The sequence below is a fragment of the Cibotium barometz genome, chromosome 31 (genome assembly GCF_041138505.1).
Source record: "Cibotium barometz isolate CiBa-2024 chromosome 31, ASM4113850v1, whole genome shotgun sequence".
In the NCBI taxonomy this organism is placed as follows: domain Eukaryota; kingdom Viridiplantae; phylum Streptophyta; class Polypodiopsida; order Cyatheales; family Cibotiaceae; genus Cibotium; species Cibotium barometz.
Window position 1 is genome coordinate 24,197,061 of NC_141076.1, and position 15,850 is coordinate 24,212,910.

At 46.3% G+C, this 15,850-nt stretch overlaps 1 protein-coding gene across 19 annotated transcripts in view; it reads left to right on the forward strand.

The window, feature by feature from the left end:
* Positions 1–15,850, forward strand: part of LIN2 (Coproporphyrinogen III oxidase) — a 118,982-nt gene that overhangs the window by 81,327 nt on the left and 21,805 nt on the right. For 18 of the 19 annotated variants that reach the window (XR_015269962.1, XR_015269965.1, XR_015269967.1 and 15 more), the window contains one exon: positions 3,090–3,188. Coding sequence is in view for 11 of the 19 variants with exons in the window: in XM_086824925.1 (XP_086681051.1) it covers positions 3,090–3,188 (99 nt within the window). In the remaining 8 variants the exon portion in view is untranslated. Of the gene's footprint in view, positions 1–3,089; positions 3,189–3,634; positions 4,068–15,850 lie in introns of those variants that run through there. The other variant, XM_086824928.1, reaches the window with a different exon arrangement.

The following is a 15,850-nucleotide window of genomic DNA, read 5'->3' on the forward strand; positions in this document are numbered from 1 at the left end:
CTAGAATTGTTTGTGGTTTCTTTTGTTTTGTATGTAAGTGACCTTGTCATAGATCCAATGTTAGTTGTTTTCTTTTGTTTTGTATTCATGGCAAAGCTGAAACCTTAATGTGCAAAGTGTTGGCCTTCTAAGTGTGTAGCATTGATTGCCCCATACCATTCTGTAAAAATGCTTGGATGCATAGACCTCAACTATTTTACTTATCTCCGTACCTTCAATTAATTCTCTTAGTGGATCTTGAGACTTGAATGCTTAATAATAGTATTCTCATGCTCAATCACAAGAAAACCACAAAAGGTTGTGGTAAACCCTTGGCTTGTTGATATTGGAAGAATCACTTTGGTTACTTCCACTATTTCTTAAATTTTCAAACTACTTTTTTAAAAACTTTGTTTGAATGTCTCTTGTAAGACGTCCCGAGGTTGTCCTATTAATAATGGATTTTGTGTATGTTCTAAACTTTAAAAACCCTTGGCTTGTTTATATTGGAAGAATCACTTTGGTTACTTCCACTATTTCTTAATTTTTCAAACTACTTTTTAAAAACTTTGTTTGAATGTCTTTTGTAAGATGTCCCTCGGTTGCCCTATTAATAATGGATTTTGTGTATGTTCTACATCCACTATTGGGCATTGATGACGTTAGTGGGGATGTCGTAGTATCTAGTCCATACTATGCATAATGGAGTTGATAGTTATATAATCATGTTATATATCATGAGTATATAACATGCACGTTCCTAAAAGGTTAATTTGGGCATGTACTTGGATTCATCTAGGTATATAATTCAGCCGTATTAGTGGACATGTATATTTCACATTGTGAAGTTTTCGTCGGAGTTGCGGCCAGTTAATATTGTGCTAATTCTTTCTATCTTTAGCAGTGCATTTGCCCATGAATTATAGAGATGCCCAAAATGGTGTCAGATACAATTAGCAGGTTTGAAGTCTATATATATTTAATACCTAGATGAATCCAGGAACATGCCCAACTTCACCTTTTAGGAGCGTCCTTGTTATATGCTCATGGTAGTCAACCCAAAAGACTATATAACTATCAACTCCATTATGCATAGTATGGACTAGATACTACGACATCCCCACCAACGACATCAGTGCCCAATAGTGGGTGTAGAACACACACACACACACACACACACACACACACACATAAGAGCATATATTCACACAAAGCCCTTCGTATTGAGTTTCTGTCAAACCTCCGGAGATGCAGGCCAGACTCAGTCATAATGAAGCCTAGCACTAAGGGAAGTAGCAAATAGAAAGAATTAGTATAGCAAATAAGTAGTTGATAGTGTGTGGATGAGCTTTGGATGCTCAAAAGATCTAGAATGTATAAGCTTTGGAAATATGGGATTATCCAGTATAGAGGACCAAGTGTTCGTAGCAAGGCCCAAGCACTCCAGATGGTTTCTTGGACTCAGAAATGGACTTTGGAGCTCAAGTGTTAAAAGGAAAGTATGTATGGTGAACTCTTGAGGATTTGGGAGAGATTGAGCAATGAAATAGGTTTCTACATGGTGCTTACATGTGTTTCTCTTGTGGTGGAACACAAGGAGATTATCTCCTAAATTTTAGGGGAAGTTGCTATTTTTGGCAATCTCCGATGGAATTTTCGTTCGTGTGAGTACCGCCTTAATTCCGCAAAGATCCAGGATTGCCAAAGTGCAATTTTTAAATTAGCCATCATTTGGGATATATCTTTAGAGCTGAAGATTGTGGAATTTTTGGTCTTTCGATTTGGGACATGTGGCAGAGAAGAGAATAAAAGTGAGACAAGTGTCCTCACACTTGTCAATTCAGCTCTACACAGCATTGTAGCATTTTCTTGCTTATTTGAACATGAGAGAATCAACTTTTGGACGAGTTTGAGCTTCAAGCGGGTTTTTGGAGGCTGAAAACTTTGATTTTTCACCATTTCTCTTCATTTCTAAGCCCATGATAGCGATATGGAGCTCTTAAAGATAATTTTCACTACTCTACAACATCTTACACACCCCGGATGGCTGTTTTTTAAAGCAAAACAGTCCTAAAGCTTGCTGGAATTTCTGGTTTTATGCGACGTACAAGCTGTTCATGGATGAGCCACATGTGCTGATCTACAGGATTATGAGCTCATGGATGAGCCACATGGGTTGGTTCACAGGTTTATGATGAGCCAACTGTGCTGGTTTACAGGTTTATGTGCTTGTGGATGAGCCATATTGGCTGTCATACAAGTTTATGTGCGTATGGAACAGTGATGTGGGTTGTTATACATGTTTTCTGTGCCTATGGAAGGACCTACTTGTTGGATAATCATATTGGATGAAGGATAGGTTTATGGTTTGTATTTGGATAATCCGGCAACTCCCATGGGGAGAGTAAGGCCCTGAAAGGCTTGTACATGATATTTTCTCCATGGGTTATAAAATACTCCAAGGAGGAGGTCGGCCCATTCCGGCCTCTATGCGGTGTTATATGTGCAATTTTTATTTTCAGCTTTGTGGATTGTGTAATGGCTGTGAGTAAATGCCGAAATGTTTAATTGTGCTCATGGTCATGGTCAAGCGAGGCACACCCACTCCGGCGCTTCACTGTCAAAATTGGGGTTTTTTGGGGCTGTACCTGATATGAAGAGTTTGAAAAGTTTTCAGCTATGGTTTGGGCCTTGAAGGTGTGCTCACTTTACAGTCTATGCAAATCTGGATTCTTTTGCCTCCCGATGTAAGTGTGTCAAACTCTCTCTTTGGTCTCATAGGTCACTTTGGCCTTTTGAAGACGTTAATATAACATTTCATTTCTCTCTCTCTCTCTCTCTCTCTCTCTCTCTCTTTGCAAAAACGAAAAGACATAACTCCTCCTTTCAAGTGATCATTTCCTAAACCAGATACTTAACTGTTCCCAGTTTGCTTTTAGATTTGCACTGTCCTTCGTGCCTTTATGTTTATGTGGGTATGTATATTAATTGTGGTATGTGTCATACCACCTTTGGCATGTTTATGTACATGCTTTTAATGTGTCTTTATGAAAGTTTTGTTCATTGCCATACTATATTTTAATGCAGTATTAAGTGAGTTACATTGCCAGGTTTATGATCGAGGCACCACATTTGGTCTGAGAACTGGAGGCCGCATTGAAAGCATATTGATGTCTCTGCCATTGACTGCAAGATGGGAATATGATCATGTAAGTCTCCAGCACCTTACTTAACAAAAGTTCTTCTGTTGTAGAATTCTCTGATTTTCATTGTAAAGTCAAAGAGTGTTGATATGTATTGGGCCTTGGAGTCACGATGCTCATAGCAGTTGTTGGTATGCACGCACCACGAGTTGGTTTGAGTCAGATGGCTTTGGGATGGACTTCATCTCCCTCTTTGAGTACAGTTTGGACTCTGCCTTCCTTGATCTCTGACGGCATCATCTGTCTTGATCTGATTAGACATTATATTGACCATACATGGATATCCCTGGCCGAGATTTCCTGAACATTCAGTCCTACAGAGAACATTTCTTGAGGTTCACTAGGGATGGTTTCATTGTGAGGCTCCATTATCTCCATAGACACGTCCCATGCCATGCGGATTTCCATTGGTTAGCAGAGGGTGTCCTCACACTGCCTTCGGATTTATACAGGGAGAGCAGAGGGCATCCCACAAGACAGACGTGTTTATGCAGGCAATGTAGTACTGGAGATCGAGTCTGAGGAGCATTACATACGAAGATGCCCAGTTTACTATGAGTTACGCAGTTTCTATCACTATTTGTTAACGGAGGGGTTAAGGGCCCTTGTCATGGGTGATGCATTACAGAGATGAGACATGCTTGGGACTATACCTATTGGAGTTGAGCTACCACAGAGACAAACTATCGAGGCAACAGCCTGATATGTGGCATACCGCACAAACATCTATCACCAACTTCTTTGCTTGCATACTTAATTGTACACAACAGGGTCTATGAAGCAGGTTGGCACTGTATTTTCTTTCGGTAGCTAGTTTTTTTACTTTTTTCATGTTGTCTTGACCTTCACTTTACGTATCGATTACATGTAAAGACTTCTTGGTCTCATAGATCCTTCAGATCTTTCTAGATGTTAATAACATCTGCGCGCGCGCGCGTGTGCAGATGGCGTGAGCACCTTCGTGCCCCCCTCTGTTCGTGTTGGGTGCTGGTGGCCCTCCCTTCTGTTCCTGCCATCCTTCCTTGTGCTGCTGTGCTGTGCTTGTTTATGCCCACTCACCCGCGCTGCTGTGTGCACCCCCTACGCCTCCCTTTTCCTGTGCTGCGCTGCTTCGGTATGTGCATAGTTGTCACAGTGCGAAAATACGATACCGTACGGGAATTTTTGGTACGATATGAAATTTTGGGTTATCGTATGATAAAATACGGTTTTTTTTAAACGCTTACAAACTATGGAGCTTGAACTTGAATGTGAGGGAAGGTTGGGGGGGAGGGCACTTCAACCTGTCGCTTCTGCATGTGATCAGAGCCACCGTGCAACTTCCGCCCATGACCATGGAGGTGTTGGGTTTTATGCTGTGTATGCACCCACAGGAGTGCTAGTGATCATCAGTAGGTTACTGGGGCACTTTTTACTTCAGTTAGTGGAGGTTTTTTCCCCCAGTTTAGTTCATTTTCACTTATATGCAGTTTATAAGTGTTTTGGTCCACCCGGCACATTTATGGCCGGTCATGTGAACACTTATCCTTTAGGGGTCACTATCATGTGGCTTGTACTTCACTTTTTCATTTATTCAAGCATATTGGGAGTCGTGTTCCTTCATCTCTTGATTTCCACGCCTGTTTGAGCTTGTGAAAACCCTAACCCTAATCCTTCAAAGTCTTCATTTGGTATCAGAGCCTAGAAGCTTACTCCTGCCCTGCCCGTACACAACCAGTACACGTGTAGCTGCTGTCCGTACAGCATACACACATTCAGTCAAGCGCCGGCCTCAGCTGCTGCAGCCCGTACACCTGTGCGCCGCCTGCATTGTCTTCAGTGACTGTACCATCCCGTACAGTCAAGTGCAGCCACCGTACAGTAAGAGCAGCCTGCAGAGTACTGTACCAGCCCGTACAGTCAGCGCCGCTTACTGTACCTGCCCGTACACAGTGCGCCGTCTTCAGCAACACTTCAGCGCCGCCTGCAAACAGTCGCCTTCAGCTACTGTACCTGCCCGTACAGTCAAGAGCAACGCGTGCCCTTGCTTCCGTACCTGGCGACTGTACCTGGCGACAGTACAAACCTGCGCATTCTGTGTATTTGCTTCAGTACCCGACTGTACTTGCTTTGACTGTACCTGCACAAAAACTGTACCTGCTGCTCAGCTTCCGTACCTGCTTCCGTACAGCACCTCGACTGTAGTTGCTGTGTACCTGCACAATACAGTCGACTGAACTTCTGCTCAGCACAGAAGTGGTAAGCATTACATATTTTGAATATTGGGCATTTGAATTTTCTCTGTGAAAATATACAGGCACAACAGGCAGATTTTCTAGCAAGAAAATATACAGTTTTTTTGCACAGTTTGGGTGCAGCAAATTTGGGCATTTTTGGGGCATTTTGGCATTGTGTACGCCATTTGCTGCTCTACTCAGTCATTGGTGCATTGAGCTGCACATTCAGAGGATTGAGAGTGCAGGCAGATTTGGGTGAACTGTATTCAGTGGAGTACAGTTGTTATCAGGTTTTTTTGCTTTTGGGTTTTTTGGTAAACAGGTACAACATTGTGCGTAAAGCATAATGGCAAATCAGCAGCAAAGTGATGTATTCACATATTTGTCTAAGGAAGACAAATTGGATGGCACGAACTACTCCTTATGGAGTTTTATGCTGAAGAATGTGCTTGTGGCAAAAGGTCTTTGGGATTTTGTTAGTGGTGATGAACCACGTCCAGGTCCATTGGCTCCAGAGACTCCTCCTCAAGGGGGTGCTCGTGGACGAGGACAACAGGTACAGGCTCCAGGACAGCCATTGCCTGTTCAGAGAACAAATGCTCAAAAGACATGGGATGCCAGGGATGCACAAGCATTGTCACTCATTGCATTGTCAGTTCAGAGGTCCATTATACCTCATATTCGGTCAGCTGGCTCTTCACAGAATGCATGGGTGACTTTGGAGCAGATGTATGCTGCTCGTAATGAGGCTAGGATCTCATTTTTGAAAAGAGAGCTGGAAAATCAGAAAATGAATGAAGGAGATGATATGTCTAGCCACTTGAACAAGCTGCAGGATTTGAGAGAGCAACTCATCAATGTGGATGAGATTATTCCTGAGACACAGCTTGTGTCCACCATCTTGCACTCTTTGCCAAGATCTTACTTGGCTTTCCATACCTCTTTGAACCTCAGCATGAGGAATGCTGTTGAACCCCTCAAGTATCAGGAACTTGTTGCTCTCTTATTACAAGAGGAGCAAATGAGGAAGAATATGAATATGAACACAAATGCTGAACAAGCATTTACTACAGGTCAAAAGGGGAAAGGGAAATCTCAGCCAAAGAGTGCAAATCAAAATTCAGGTGATGGTGGTTCTTCACAGGATACCAAGAAAAGTGATGGACAGCCCAAGAAGAAGGGCAAATGTCATTATTGTAAGAAGCCAGGTCACTACATCACGGAATGTAGGAAGAGGATTGCCAAAGAGAAGGCAAAGGAAGCTGGGATGTCTGTTAATGATGCTCCTAAAGCTCCTCCAGAGACTGCTTCTTTTGTTGAGGACAGGGATTACTGTTTCTATACATGCAGCTATGATGCCTCTTGGTCTTCACAGGCACTCAGTATGACAGAGCATGCATGTACTTGGTATTTTGATAGTGGTGCCTCAAAGCATATCACATCTCGCAGGGATTTGTTTAGTCATGTTGGCCCTGCCCCTGTTGGCAAAACTGTTCAGTGTGCTAACAATGCTTCATATCCAGTGTGTGGCATTGGGGAGATTCAGCTTACAGCCATTGATGGCTCCATTCTCCGCCTTACAGATGCCTTATATGTACCAGGGATAAAGAAGAATTTGTTGTCCATTTCTTCTTTAGCACATTGTGGAATGCAAGTCCACTTTGATGATGATAAATGCATGGTCAGAGACAAAGCAAATGCCTTGACCTTGATGCTTACTGGTACATTATGTCATGGACTTTATGAGTTGGATGCATTTCAGCCAGTGGATCAGTCTGCTTATCATGCATTCACTCTTACTCCAGCTATGGTTGATGCGGAGTTATGGCATGCTCGCATGGGGCATGTAAATTTTGGTAGTCTTATGCTTATGCAGCGACATAATATGTTTACAGATCTACCTCTCATGGAGAAGCCTCCAGATCACATTTGTGAAGGATGTATTTTGGGAAAAATGCACAGGTTTTCCTTCCCACGTGATCAGGCTCTAAGAGCAACTGCAAAGTTGCAACTTATACACAGTGATCTTTGTGGTCCCATGCAGACGAAGTCATTAGGTGGTTGCTTTTATTTTGCAACATTTATTGATGACTTCTCACGTATATGCTGGGTCTATCCTTTGACACAGAAATCACAGGTATATGATGCATTTTTGGCCTTTGTGGCACTTGCTGAGACAGAGTCTGGATGCAAGGTGAAGACTCTCCGTTCTGACCGAGGGGGGGAATATATGTCACATGTGCTGAATTCTTTTCTTGGGAGTAGAGGTATAAAACATCAGTATACTACTCCTTACACTCCACAGCAGAATGGAGTTGCAGAAAGGAAAAATCGGTCACTCATGGAGATGGCCAGATGTATGCTAAAGGCAAAAAGACTACCACATATCTTTTGGGTGGAAGCAGTAATGTGTGCTTGTCATATTTTGAATCGATGTCCCACAAAGGCATTGGTTTCTATTACTCCTTTTGAGGCTTGGCATGGCCGCAAGCCTTCTGTATCGCATTTTCGTATCTTTGGGTGCCTTGCATATGCACACATACCCAAAGAGTTGAGGAGGAAGCTTGATGATAAAGCCACAAAATGCATTTTTGTTGGGTATAGCCGTGAGAGCAAGGGCTACAGGTTATATGACCCACTATCCAGGAAGATATTTATCAGCCGGGATGTGATTTTTGATGAAAAATCAGAATTATCCATGGCTGGTTATGAGGCAAATCAGGCTGAAAATGATGTATTTGAAGGTCTTCTACCCATGGAGTTTCATTCCACAGTTGGTGATCCAACTCATGAGGGTAATGGACAGCCAGCAAATGATGTAGGTGGTGCAGAAATTCAGCAGCCAAATGAGCCAGGAGCTGAACCAAATATGGGACAGCAGGCACCACAGGTCAGACATATACCTAGATGGTATTTGAGGACACTACAGGACAGCCATTTAGAGGGTCCTCTTGCTGGTCGTACTCGTAGGGAGACAAGGACCAATGAGCATGCACACATCATGGATTTGAATCTGGTTATGGCAGCCAGTTTACAGGATGATGATGAGCCTGATTCGTTTGTGGATGCACGAGATAATGTGCATTGGAACAAAGCCATGCAGGACGAGATTGATTCTATCAAAAAGAATCAAACATGGGATTTGGTTGATCTGCCCAAAGGCAAGAAAGCCATTGGTACTAAATGGGTCTACAAGTTGAAAAGACATGCAGATGGATCCATTGACAGGTACAAAGCCCGTCTAGTTGCAAAGGGCTATGCACAGAAGAAGGGCATTGATTATGAGGAGACATTTGCTCCTACATCCCGTATGTCGACACTTCGGTGTGTCATTGCATTGGCTGCACATCGTGGTTGGGTTGTTCACCAGTTGGACATAAAGACTGCATTCCTACATGGGGACCTCGAGGAGGAAGTTTATGTATTTCAGCCCATGGGATTTGCAGCACATGGTCATGAGGGGAAAGTATGCAGGCTGAAAAAGGCCTTGTATGGTTTGAAACAAGCTCCACGAGCTTGGTATGCAAAAATAGATGCTTTTCTACTCACTCAGGGATTTGTGAACAGTCCATCAGAGACCACTTTGTATGTGAAGAAAGAAGAGACAGATCTGCTGGTCATCAGTCTTTATGTGGATGATCTCTTGCTCATGGGATCAAATGATGACAAAATTGCAGCATTTAAAGAGATACTGCAACAGACATTTGACATGTCTGACTTGGGCCTTGTACATTACTATTTGGGCATACAGTTTGTGCAGGATAACAGAGGCATTGGGTTATTGCAATCACGTTATGTTGCTAAACTTCTGGAGAAGTTTAAATTTCAGGATTGCAAGCCTATTAGTACTCCTATGGAGCCTGGGATGAAACTGTCACTACAAGATGACAGTGTTTCCTTTGATGCCACTACATATGCTCAGGCTGTTGGGTGCCTCATATACTTGTGTAATACAAGGCCAGATATTCAGTATGCAGTCTCTCAGTTGAGCAGATTCATGCACAGCCCACGGTTGTCACATTGGCAAGCTGTGAAGCGTGTATTCCGTTATTTGCAGGGTACCTTGTCTCTTGGGTTGCTTTATCCTGAGGGGGGTGACATGCAGTTACATGCTTACAGTGATTCAGATTGGGCTGGTGATTTTGATACCAGACATTCCACTAGTGGGAATTGTTTCTTTCTTGGCGCTTCATGCATTTCTTGGCTAAGCAAGAAACAGACCACAGTGGCCACTTCATCTTGTGAGGCAGAGTACAGAGCAGCCTACACTACTACTGTTGAGTGTGTTTGGCTGCGTCGTCTTATGACTGATATGGATATTTCAGTGGAGGAGCCTACACCTATCTATACTGATAGTCAGAGTGCCATTGCTGTGGCCAGAAATCCTGTGTTTCATGCTCGCACGAAACACATTGAGATTCACTATCATTTTGTTCGGGAGAGACTCCAGGCAGGAGATATCAGTCTGATCTACTGTCCTACAGATCAGAATGTGGCAGACATCTTCACCAAAGCATTACCACGTCCGAAATTTGAAGCATTCCGCAATGCTTTGAATTTGTTTCCTTTTGGTGGATGATGTACAGTGATCACATATCACTCCAGGGGGGTTTGTTGGGTTTTATGCTGTGTATGCACCCACAGGAGTGCTAGTGATCATCAGTAGGTTACTGGGGCACTTTTTACTTCAGTTAGTGGAGGTTTTTTCCCCCAGTTTAGTTCATTTTCACTTATATGCAGTTTATAAGTGTTTTGGTCCACCCGGCACATTTATGGCCGGTCATGTGAACACTTATCCTTTAGGGGTCACTATCATGTGGCTTGTACTTCACTTTTTCATTTATTCAAGCATATTGGGAGTCGTGTTCCTTCATCTCTTGATTTCCACGCCTGTTTGAGCTTGTGAAAACCCTAACCCTAATCCTTCAAAGTCTTCAGGAGGGTATGGTTGATGTCAAACCAAATGCTCCTGATGGACTCCGTAGGTGGAGTGTGGGTACCTTGGATGGCTTTGCTGCATCTAGCTTGCCGTATGTGCCAGGTTGCGATACTACTGCAAATCTTTCATCTTTGACATGAACCCCATCTCCAGTGGTCTGTAGATGGGGCTGTGACTGGTATTGCCGAAATGCGGAGGTGAGAAACCTGAAGGGCAAGCCCTCCACAATCCTCCTCATAATCCTTGACAACCTCAGCCTTTGTGGCCCAAGCAACGGGGCCCCACGTAATGATCCGGGTCGAGGCCCTACCCTATCCATCGTGAAGATGCAGAGAATCCACTGTGAAACCAGCTGAACCTTCGGGCATTCCCAAAGACAATGTCGTTGAGATTCTTGAGGGTGACCGCACCTTGTGCAAGTTGGTGGTCGTCCTCCAATGGCCAACCACGTGCCCAACGCCAAGCTCATGTGTGCCATGAGCCAGAGAAAAAGGGTGATCTTTCGAGGCCAAAAGCTGTCCCAGAGGCTCTTCCAAAAATCTGAGAGGAAGCGTTGTGAGAGGCCCTGTGACTGCCAATGTATTGTTGCTGCCGGGGTGCCATCTATCTCTGGCATTTGAATCGTGGGGCCTAGCCGCGCTATATACGCAAAGAAGAGGGCATCCACAGTCTCCTCTCGACTAGCGGGATCATGCCAAGTGCACTCGCTCGAGTCCCACTGGAGGCGCGTGAGAGGTCAGCTCTCCCATATCTATAGCCACTAGAATCTCTCCCTGGCTACCTTGGCGGTGGTGGGTCTATGTTCCTCTCCTGTGCCTAAAATCCAATCACCCTCACCCTCTGTAAGGAGCAGCTACTAAAATTCTGCAAGGGGGGCTTGTATCTCTCTAATCTGCCATGGGGTCCAATAGAAAAAGTGAGCAAACGAGTGTCCTCCTCCGCTCCATGGATTGCCACAAGAATATCATGCTTGGTAAACACGCCTAGCCACACTGAGGGAGTCCGGTCTGGGATAGGAGTCAACCACCTTGAGGTATAGCAGTCGATGTTGAGGCTAAGCCTGTCAACTCAGATCCTTGTTGGGCATCTCCCCTGCACCTCTGGGGGTAACTGCCTGTGTGCAATCCAATCTCCAAGGGACTTGGCAGGTCCTATGCTCAACGCGCCCCATGATACATGAGGTCGGGCCTCCAACCTGTGGCCATTGAGTAAACAGATCAGGGGTTCTAGACCAATGGTTATCGAAGACGCTCCTCTGAGGCCACCGGAGCAATCTGCCTAAGGGCCCGCCTGAGGTGATCCCAAGCTTGAAGTAAACTAGCTGCAAATTGGTCCTCAAAAGCTAGGCTAAAATTGCGGGCTTGCATCTCTGTGAAGATCCATCTAGTACTCTGCGACCAAGTGCCCACTAGACTCAGGGTGCGGGCTGAAATATGGGCCAAGAGGAAGTCCTTCCAAGGCTCACCACTGGAAAAGAGTTCGCTAACAATCAGCTTGTCCAGTAGGGCATGGCTCTGAATAGCACGGTTAGTGATGCCTAGCCCCCCTCTACGTCATGGCTGAATGTTCACTCTCCATGCCACCTTGGCCCTGCCAAGCCTCCCATTACTGCCGGCCCATAGGCAGTTCCGGATCAAGGGTTGTACCTGGCCAAAATATGCTCCAGAGAAGGCCCAACAAGAAGCGATGTACCACATGGTGGCAAGAACCTGGTTTGTCACCACCACTCTACCAGCTAGGGAGAACCTTGCATAACTCCAATCTAAAAGCTTCTTCCGAACACTCGGAAGAAAAGGGGCGAGCTGTTGCTCTGAAGAGATGTCAATGCCCGTGTGGCATATTCAAGATAGTGACCTAGAGTGTCCCTTGGGATCCACTTGAAAGTCTCAACTAGGCGCTAAGTCTGATGCGCGACAAAAGATCTTGATTGCCTCCATGAATCTCTGGAGATTCCCCACATCTCCTGAAAGGTAAGCTGTTGTGTCATCTGCAAACCCCGAGTCCAGCAGCTCCTCTTGAGTACGGAGGGGGAGATGCAATCCCTGAAGCCCGGTCTCTTGGGTTGAGAGCAAACTGCTCATGGCCTCGGCGATGAATAGGAAAAGGTAAGGTGCGAGAGGACAGTTGTGTTGTACCAAGCGGGAAAGCGGGAATCTATCGCCACGGCCTCCCTGAATGAGAACCTAGCCGTGAGAGGTTGAGTAAAGTCTTGAAACCCCACGAATTCACTTCAAGGGGAACCCGATCTGGCTCATCGTGCCCTCCAGAAAGCTCCAATCCGCCCTATCATAAGCTTTCTCAAAGTCCAGGAGTAGTTCTATTAGGTCCTGCTACCACATCCTGACCGAAGCAGTTGCCTCCCAGAAGGTGAAGATGTTGTCCAGAATGCTCCGATCCTGAACAAAAGCTGAGTGTCACGGATCAAGTCAGGGAGGAAAGACTGAAGTCTCCGGTTGATGGTCTTGGCCAAGATTTTGTAGGCGGTCCCTAGAAGGGCGATGGGTCTCGAGTGTCGGATCTGCAATCTGTCATCACCCTCCTTAGGAATCAAGTGTATCAAACCCTTTGAAAGCTTCTCTGGCATGGCTCATGTGATCATAATCTCATTGAAGGCTGCCCGAAGGCCGCCTTCCATGAGATCCCAGTGTCTTGCCTCTAGGGGTCCTCTAATGTCAGAATAATCGGAGTGTGGTGCAAAAAAGTAGTGCCCGCGTCAAGTTGCTGATCGAAATCCCCCACCGCCGCAAGCCCACTCATCCACATAAAATCTTTCAAGTCAAGGGAGGTTGGGGCCGGTGCTCCTACGAGCAGACTGCGAGAAGCATAGGTTCCTGTAGCTGCGCCCAAACTCAGGAAGATGCCAAGGATCTTGTTCCCTGAGTGCCAGGATCAACTTCTCCCATGTAGAGTACTCTGCGCTTGAGGCTGTGGTCGTGCCTCCTCGGAGTATGTCCTCTACTGTCTCAATCATGTTGAAGTCTCCCCCCATGCACCAAAAGTCAGCCTGAGGAAGGGCGTGATGAACCGTGCTCTAGAATATGGCTCTACCTGTTGCGGCTTTCGGGGCATAGACGCTGAGGAAGCCCACACAATCCTCTGCAATCGCAGTGGTGACCCAGGATGTGCAACTATTAGAATTGCCCTCCACTCGTGGGTGCTGGTTTAGATGTGGAATAATCACTATCAGTCTTGGGGCGAAGGGGTGCCAAGTAGGCGTGGATTTTGTCCCCTATGTGTAGCCACCCTTTCCAAGTGCGAGAGTAGGCATACTCTGAACTCCATGGATGAATCTGTAAAGGGGGGGGGGGGAGTGGTATTGCGACTGAGATATGCAGGAACACGAAGAGCAGCACCTCCAAGCTGGAGGCCACCACCTCCCCGTCCGACTCCTTATGCCCTGAGCGTCCAAGCTCCATCCTAGCCAAGGGCGAGAGGTGGGTGAGCACATCGGTGATGTGAAGATCGTGAAGTTGGTATGAAAGCTCGACTGCTTGCCCTTGGATAGCGGGAGCCGCCGACTCCTAGTCCCACCCCGGCGCTCAGAGATGGGTGGTGCAGCGCGCGCATGTGCTTTGGGGGGGGCACTTAAAAGGAGTTGCTCAAGAGCTCATACCTATAGCCAAGACAAGCAAAAAAAAGAACGGTCGAAAAACAGTAAGAGAAATAGACAAAAACGGGCAGAAAACAGGCGAAAACAGCACTTTTGCAAATGGTCGAAAGTGTGTCCAGGCTGAGAAATGGGAAGGGGGACAGGCCAGGACAGGCTAGGGCGAGTAGAAGGAAAGGGGGAGAGAGGAGGGGGGGGGGTGTGCTCAGAGATGGGCGCTGTAGTGCGCGGAACTAGGGGGGGAGGCAGAACAGGCAAGTGGGGGAAACAAGGGAGGCGAAGCTGAAGAAGGGGCCGCAGGCGCAGGCCGGGGGGGGGGGGGGGGGTGGGTGGCACTTAGAAGAAGGTGCTCAAGAGCTCATACCTATAGCCAAGACAAGCCAAAAAAACAAAAAAGAATGGTCGAAAAACAGTACAAAAAATAGACAAAAACGGGCAGAAAACAGGCGGAAATGGCACTTTTGCAAATGGTGGAAAGTCCGTCCAACGGTCGTATCTTTCGTACCGTACAGTTCGGTACAAGAAACAACCATGGCTGTGTGCACCCCCTCCGCCTCTCTTTTCCTATTGTGCACGCTGCTCTGCTGTGCACACCCCCCTCTGCCTCTCTTTCTCTACTCACCCTTGCTCAGGTCCCCAAGGCAGCAACTAGGGGGAAATACAGGAGCTGGAGGTATACTTCAAGACAGTGGAGGACAACACCAAGAAGGCATTGGGCGAACAGAAGGTGTTGGAGAGGTCTTGAACTAACATGAAAAACAGTTGGAAGGTCTCCGCAAGGAGATATAGGGCAAGAATAACAAGATTGAAGAATTGGCAGCTAAGGTGAACCACCAGGAGTAGGAGACTCGGTTGTTGCAAGAGACCCAGATGCAACAGGAAATGCCAGAGGCTGCCCCAGTGATAGGGGAACTCTGGGCAGAAATGGAAGCCCTAAAGGCTATGGTTAGAGGCCATACAGTGGAGGAAGGGGAACTGAATATTCAGGAGGGTCTAAGGACGGACTTGGATCAGCTGAAGGCTGCGAGTGATAAGTTCCAGGAAGAACTGGAGACCACCAAGAAAGATCAAGTGGAGGTGCTGAGAAAGCACAAACCCCCACAGAGCATCATAGATGAGACTCTCAAGGAGGAGAAACACGGGAAGGATAGGATCCTCCGTGTGCGAGTGCAAGGGCTACATGTGGGGGCTTCCCCCAAAGTGGATGCCGTGACACTTTGCGAGATGATAGGAGTGTACGCGATCGCCTCCCCTTTGCAGATACATGGAGGACAAGGAAGGATATGACATGAGAGTGGCCTCTCATCATCAAATTCCCTGATGCCACTAGCAGGCATGCCTTCTTAGACAAATAGGCTTCCCTCAAGGGCACACAGGTGCACATGGGAGATGATCTCACCCGAGCACGGGTGGCACACCGGCATGAGGCAATGGTGACAGTTCAAGAGGCCCGTAGAGCAAGCAAGTGGGCTATCTACAGAGATGGTAGGGTCATTATCACTAAGCGCCATTTCAAATAGGGACACGGGGTTTATGAGACCAAACACCTGAGGTTAGCACTATGGAATTGCAATGGCACCTTGTGGAGGTTTGAGCGAGGTTCTCACAGGCAGGGATGCCATTTTCTCTACGGAGACTTATCAAAGCCTTGAGAGGGGCTTACCCTACATACCTGGGGGGAGTTAGCTTTCCAAGATGAGACCCGCACATTAGGAGTACGTGGCTCCGGAGGGGTAGTTTTCCTTTTTAGATTCCATTTCCGATAGATTCTTAGCATGGTCTGGAAGGATGAGGATGCATGGTATCTTTGGGTGCGGCTACAACTTAGTAGTGTCAAAGTCATCCACATTGCTGTGTGGTATTTTGCATCGTGCGACTCCCCTTACGCCGCTCAGCATGTCGAGTC